Source organism: Pygoscelis adeliae, unplaced genomic scaffold (assembly GCF_000699105.1).
Source record: "Pygoscelis adeliae isolate BGI_AS28 unplaced genomic scaffold, ASM69910v1 Scaffold25, whole genome shotgun sequence".
Classification (NCBI taxonomy): domain Eukaryota; kingdom Metazoa; phylum Chordata; class Aves; order Sphenisciformes; family Spheniscidae; genus Pygoscelis; species Pygoscelis adeliae.
The window spans coordinates 1,588,893-1,596,080 of NW_008824808.1; the positions used below are offsets into that span (position 1 = coordinate 1,588,893).

Consider the following 7,188-nt stretch of genomic DNA (forward strand, 5'->3'; position numbering starts at 1 on the left):
ATACATAGAAAGCCACCACCAGGGATACAGTAGGTACACTCCGTAAGCAATAAAATTCTATCATCTAATCACTGAGGCTAAGCTATGGACAAATCTGAACCTTTCACTAGTTGACAGCACTTGAAAAGAAAATAAAAGAAAAAACATTAATTTACATTCAAGGATTGAATGTCATGACTATGAAATCGATTCCGTATGCTTTGTCACCATGCACACTCTAGTGCACACCCCCTCCCTCTCATACAATCCCACAGACCAGGACACTAGTCAGACTAAGATGGGAAGAACTTGTTATTGTGTGATTTTTCAGCAGTAAAATTGCAAAAGTATTGTATTTGTTATCTGCATATTTATGATGAGCACTTCTAAAGGATCTTGCCAATAAATTGGCACAATATACAAAAGACTATGGTATATAACAATGCAAAAACTTACTTGCCTGATTTTTACTGCACATAAGTCTATACCAAACCTACAGAATATGTAATGCTATGTAAACAGCAATACTATGTATAAAGAAGTGGCTGTTTATTTAATGACTTGGCAAAAAGGAGAAGAAATGGGGGAGGAAATAAATGTACTCTTAATAGGAGATACCTATCCTCTTTGGTGACATATATAGGGCTATTATTTCCTGTATTAACAGCAAAAGTCTCCCAGAAAACCCAATGAACATTAAAGCTAGAGGAAATCTAAGCAGCATCCAGATAACCTCTGAATTAACTTTGTACTTTAAATTAAGCTATGCAAAACAGTTAATAAGTTCCTTTTTCTTGCAAGCCTAGTTACCTGACTGTAGAAAAGCAATATTTGAGACCCCAATCTTAACTGACACCAAGCAATTAGCCTGACTGTCCCACCACTGGCTATTTTGAGGCTAATTTATTTTTCATAGATCCACAAAAAAACCCCAACCAACCAACTTTATCAGTTAGGGGAAAAAAAGGTCTTTGAGTCATACAGGAAAATTCTTCAAGTCTAAGGTTTTAGAAGATAGAGGAGGGGGGAAACCAATTCCCTCCATTTTGCTATTAGTTTTATCTCCTCAATTTTTCTACTGTTTTTCCCCTCTGTTAGCCCTTAGGAACACCTCTGCAATAGCCTCCATTTTCATAGATCAAGAATGAAAAGGGACTTTATGATTGTTTAATCTGACATCAAATTAATTCAGCAGTTCTGGTGATAAGCTTTACTTTATGGCGTAATTATACCCCCCAAAATAGCTTTCAAAGTTATATAAATGTAACTTTGTCCATAGATTTTTAATATTATTGCATTTTAGTAATAATGACACACAGACACATGAATATCAAACTTTCACCTTAATTCACCTGCACCAAAACAAAAATCCCATTGAATCAGAGTAATTATTCACAGCATGGGATAAATTTGTAAGTAAAGTTATTACACTTAAAAGTTTTTCCAAAAATTGTTTTCATTGTGTTTATTTAAATATAATAAATGTTTTGAAATTTAAAGTGTCTTTTTACTCACATGTTTAAGGTTTTAATAGCAATATAAAGCAACAATTTTATATTATGGCTCCAACAAAGATCAAAATCTCCTTCTTCTGTTCTTCATCAACATATGGATTATGTAAGCCCTACTCAGATAGTTTAGCTATTATATATATAAAAGGCTTACCATGTAAAAGTAGGATAGACAGCAGCAGATTGTCCAAAAGACCGACCCAGTTTTCACAGACTTCACCTTTAAAAATAATCAAGTATTTATGAAAGACAAACAAATACTGGACAATATTCCAAAATTTCATTCCAAAACAACTGTCGAGAGAACTTCTTTAGCACATACCAAATTCCATTTGTATGCTTCTGAACTGATGTCCATAAAACCAAACCACAAGTGCAATTCATCAACACACAAAACAGCTTATACCTATCTGCCTCATTAAAGCAGAGGCAGGATGCAATGCAACTCTCTGCTTCATGATGTGAGGTAGAAAAGCAGTTGCAACACCTCTGTGCTACCTTCTCTAAGTGTGGACTATCCATGCCTTACTTTGGGTGGCATCGGATCCAGCTCTGCAACTATAGATGAAAGAGCTATTCTGTAATTTTGAAAAACTCACTTAAGGTTAATGAGAGCATCCAGATACTACTAAAGGTTTGGCGGGATCCATAAACTGGCCCACGTGTATGATTTTGTCCAAAACTGATGGCGGTGATTGTGGTGTGGGAAAATAGGAATGAAAAATCGACATTAAATAAAGCTAGAAAGCTATCTATAAAATATATTTGATTCACACATAATTCTACAAAAGTTCATGCGAACATTATGGCACTATGCAGTTTGGCTAAATATGAGTTCCATAAGAACAGGTAACTGCTATCATGTCTCAGTTATAAAGTAACAATGTAGGCTGATTCTATTAGTGTTATCAAACACAGTACACCTTTACAGCTGCAGTTTATTCTAAGTCCAGATTTTAAAAAACTGCATTTAAGTAACACCAGTCACTCAGTCATGAAAAACTTGAATTCCCTTCCATTATACTCCTACTAACAATATCCCGAGTTTGAAATATTCTGAAACGAAAGAACTTGTGAGCGTACATCTGCTTATGAAAAGTAGAACTCTTAACAAAAGCATGGGAAAAGCTGTAATGACCACGTACATACACGGAGACACTCAAAATGAAAAAGTACGTGCGTTCAAGGAACGCACAAGGCACAGTACCATACAGCGTCTATGCTGAATTAACAACATAGCTATGCTATTTGTGATATTTCCAAAATAGATGTAACAGTCCAGAAAAACTCCAGCTTGCCTAAACTCCTTCATACGGAACTGCATTACAGATGCAATTCTACATGCAGATTAAGGAGTGACAGACAAGCTGCACTAGCAAGTACGCTTATTAGAAGACATCAGACTATTTTTTTTTAAGTATGCAAGCAATATTAATATCTTGCTCTGGACAGCTTTGGGTATTTAATTTGGATGCTCAAGTCAAAGTCTCGACCCTCCATACAGTCAACAGCTTCTCCAGAAGGCAATTCAAAGCACTTTATATTCAGAGTCTATTGCTTTTCACCAGCTAAATAAGCAGGCTAAAGTTTGATGCTCACATAATAGTAATACCTCCAAAGTGAAAAACAGAAACAATCCTTAAATTTATAGGCTCATCATCATCATTATTTTTACTACTACTGCAGGACACACATACTTCAGTTGAACAGTACTTTTACATAGCAAACTAAAGAGCATGATTATGGAGTGGTTCAGACCATGTGACTTCTCAGTACTTGCCTGATCAAGAGCCAAGGGGAAGAGGGATGTGAGGGAGGAAAATAAGAATTCAATGGATTCTAAGAAAAATCAGTCATTTGGTTGGGGGAGGAACCAAAAAACCTTTCCAAAGCAAAAGACTCGGCAATTACTTACCCATAAATAGTATGTGAACTGCAGTGCAAAAATAGCTATGCCTTCATTGTCAAATGATCCTGCTACTGATCGGGATATGTAACCTGGAACTATGGCAATAAAACAGGCAGCTAAAAGCCCTGCTCCCTGGTTCCACAGTTCTCTGGTGAGCAGGAAAGTAGAAATAGCTGTAAGGCCGCTAAAAACTGGTGCTAGGAACACACATACGTCTCTTATATGGACTGTCACGTTAAGCATATTTAAAATCCAATGTATAAGGCCGGCTGTCACCATCAGTCCTGGGTACACCTAAAAGGAGGGGAAAAAAAATCCACTAGGTTATTGCAGAAAACGATCATGGTAAGGTTATCTGCATATAATTTGCAATGAACAGTCATTTCTTAAGCTGATATAAGCAGGCAGCAGGTAAAGCTAATGGAATTATTTTAATACTACTTTAATCATGTTTTGACAACACCCCTGAATACCAGAGGTTCTTTAAATTTTATCCAAATGCTAACAATTACATATAATCCATTTTGTAAATGAATAAGCAGCATACAGATAATATCCTATCTTGCCTGACATTTATCATATAATGAGAAGAATCCGTCGTTAAGGTATGGAAGCAGAAGCTAAAGTTTGCAAGAGAATTTCAAGCCAGCTAACAGCTTTAAGAAAAAAATCAACTCAAAAACCCTAAGACAACAAGAAGAAACCTAACAACATTTCCCAACCCTATCCATTTTCATCCAAAATATACCATGCCACTCTTTCACTTCTTGTTACCCATGGAGAAAGAAAATGTGCATCAACAAGACTTTTTTTTTTTTTTTTTTAAAGCTGAAAAGCTGACAGTCAGTTGAGTATTATACATTTGCAAGACATCTGTAAACATCTTCGGATATGAAGGATTAAAATAAAGTCCTATAAAATCGAATTAAGATGTCCTCCAGGAAAGGTAGCATAGACTTACACAAATCTATTGAACCCATCATAGCATATTGGAGAACATTAAAATATTCTTAATAGGAATTCTACCCTCCCACATTTATCAACATTAGAAAAATCAATATGTACTAGAAAAGTTAATATTGACTTCACCTGCCTTAGTTTCTTTCAAAAGCTAAGAAGGGCATTGCACTAAATTAAATTAACAGATTACAGAATGTTCCCCTGCATATATCCTTGAAAGCTGGTTTTCAAGATGAACTATTAAAACATAATATACCACGTGACTTGCAAAATAATGTATGCAATCAACATTTCAATTCTATTTCCTAAGGGTTTTTACTTCATATAAGACAGGTATGGAAAAAACACATATTTATGTTACATAAAAAGAGTCTCAAGTATCTCTAAGATACTGAAACAAATGGTGATCTAATTGTTACAAAAAACTTCATAAATGCATTTACATAGTATGTATTATAATTAAAAAGTTTTAATGCACTTTCACGCATTAAGTAACACACAGCTGTGTTACTTCATGTTACTAAAGCTATTCTTCTAATAAACGGTATTTGTATTCTGATTTGATAATAGTTTCCTACACCTTTCCTGTCTTGTAACTTGCATGGACACCAGTCTTTTACCTACTCCTGATGCTTCATACAGGTGTCCCGCTGATTTAATTTCAAAAGGTCTTTTCCCAGTGAAATCCTAACATTTTCCATATACACATGAAGTCCACTCAAAATATAGCATTGGATTAAAACTTGTCCCTTAAGAGATTTAGATAACTATTTTTCAAAAAAATTCTTTTTTTTTTCTTTTTTTTTTCTTTTTTTTTCATTTCATGTACCAGAATTATGGGAATCATAATACCCTTAATTATTACTATTAGAAGTTCACGTGTAAGGATGTAAAACTCAGTTCTCTATTTCTCGTTCACAGTATGCTATTGGATAAAGACTAAAGCATGTTGATTTACTGTCTTTAGTTCCTGCAGCTAAAAAGTAAAAACATCTTGCTATTTCCTCTGCAGCAATTTGACAATTAAAAGCATATTTTATTAAATATTCTCCTTTTATCAATGTCAAATTTGTACTGGAAGTTAAAAAAAAAACTTACTGCAAAGTCATCTTTATTATTACAATACTTACAGTTCCACCTACTATTCTTCCCAGTGGATACCATGCTCTTTCATCAAACCAATTTAAAAATTCATAAAACCCATGGGATGCAAGATGATGTGTTGATCTATAGTTAAACCTAGAAAGAAACAGAGGAAAATGGGGGTGGGGGGGAGATAAGAATCAAGAACCTAAGTTTTAAGCATACCTTAAGTCATCTGTTTTCTAAGACCTAGAAAGTAATTAAACTTTAGCATCTCATCTAGTATACAAGTACAATGGTCCTCTCTAAATCTATAGAGTTTTAAAGTAAATTAGTAAGCTCTCAGTTACTAACCACTATATTTTCTTCATTTCTACAGCCAGTGCATATACACAGATGAAATGTTACAGTTTTGGGGGTTTTCTTTTGGTAAACATTAAAAAGTTTTCTATCACTCTGGCAAACACGCCTGTCATTTTCTGCATTCCTTTTTAAAGCTAGTTTTCAAATGTAGTCGATCAAGCAATTATTTACCACATCCTGAATACCACTCAAGCAGAATTAAGATCATGGAAGAATCAATGCAAGACTCCCATTCTGAGACAGGATAGCTACCCAGTACATCTGCTGCTGCTCTATTTCATGTAACATTGAGAGGGGACGTAATAACATGCAACAAAGGGAATCAGTCTATTTGTTCACACTATCAAACTAAAGGCCTTGACATATTCCCTTCCTTCAATAAATAAGAATCTACACAACGTAGATTCCACGTAGATGAAGAAGTATCATCTTCAAAGTTTGTACATTCTCTGCTGCAGAAAATTCCTTGTAGAACAAAAGCCCTCCCATGCATACCTTCAGTTCAGTCTTCCACATTGCCTATATACCATTAAAAAACATCGATGGGTTGCCATCGAGGCATTAATCTTCCACTTTTCTCGCATGTAATTTTTCCAGCTTCTCAAACTTCAGATAGCAAAACCCTTCAACTATGACAAAGTCCATTAATTCTTCAAATTCAAATATCAGATATCAGACTGCTGTGAGAACAACTACAATGCATGTTACCCCAAACTCCAACGCTTTCATCATCATTCAAAAGCCAAACTAACAAGGCTACAGGTATTGATGCTGTAAAGTTTTGTAAAGAAAGTTTAGGCTTAGAAAAGCCTGGGTGAACACCACTTCTGAAACAAGCAACATCCACAAACCCAACCCTCCTAATAGATATTCTAACTGGAATGTATATAACAATGTGAAATTCATTAGTTAAAGAAGTATTAAAGATTATGTTCATTAGTTAAGTAGAAGTTCAGATGACTAAATGGAATACCGTAACAGACAACAGGTTAGATGAGCAAACCACCATGAAAGACTTCCAAAGACAGTATTCAAGACTAGAAAAGCTTATGTGTATTTTTCATTTTGTCTACTTTATGAAAGTATCCACTTATATCAGTAACATGCACCACTTCTAACACAAATTTTAAAACTACATCAAATTCTTTTGTGTATCTAGGATTCCCAAAATATCACAGGTTTACTTTGAACTAATTCATTTCAACAGAATAAAGCTAATGTCATTCAAGACTAAGACCCATCAAGTTCCTACTTGTTTAATCAGTACAAGTCTAATGTCTGAAGTACAGCCACACAGAGGTCATGAGCAGATTTCTTCATCCACACAGTGAAAGAAGAAAAACAATTGAAATTCAGGTACAGGTGTCAGCAAACTTGCATGTT

General features: G+C 34.7%; 1 protein-coding gene across 1 annotated transcript in view; it reads right to left on the minus strand.

The window, feature by feature from the left end:
• The window catches only part of STT3B (STT3B, subunit of the oligosaccharyltransferase complex (catalytic)), a 31,690-nt gene extending 26,097 nt beyond the window's left edge, over positions 1–5,593 (minus strand). The window contains 3 exon segments of the mRNA XM_009324172.1: positions 1,645–1,710; positions 3,406–3,693; positions 5,490–5,593. Coding sequence (XP_009322447.1) covers positions 1,645–1,710; positions 3,406–3,678 — 339 coding nt within the window. The 5' untranslated portion in view covers positions 3,679–3,693; positions 5,490–5,593.
• Positions 5,594–7,188: the final 1,595 nt, after the last annotated feature.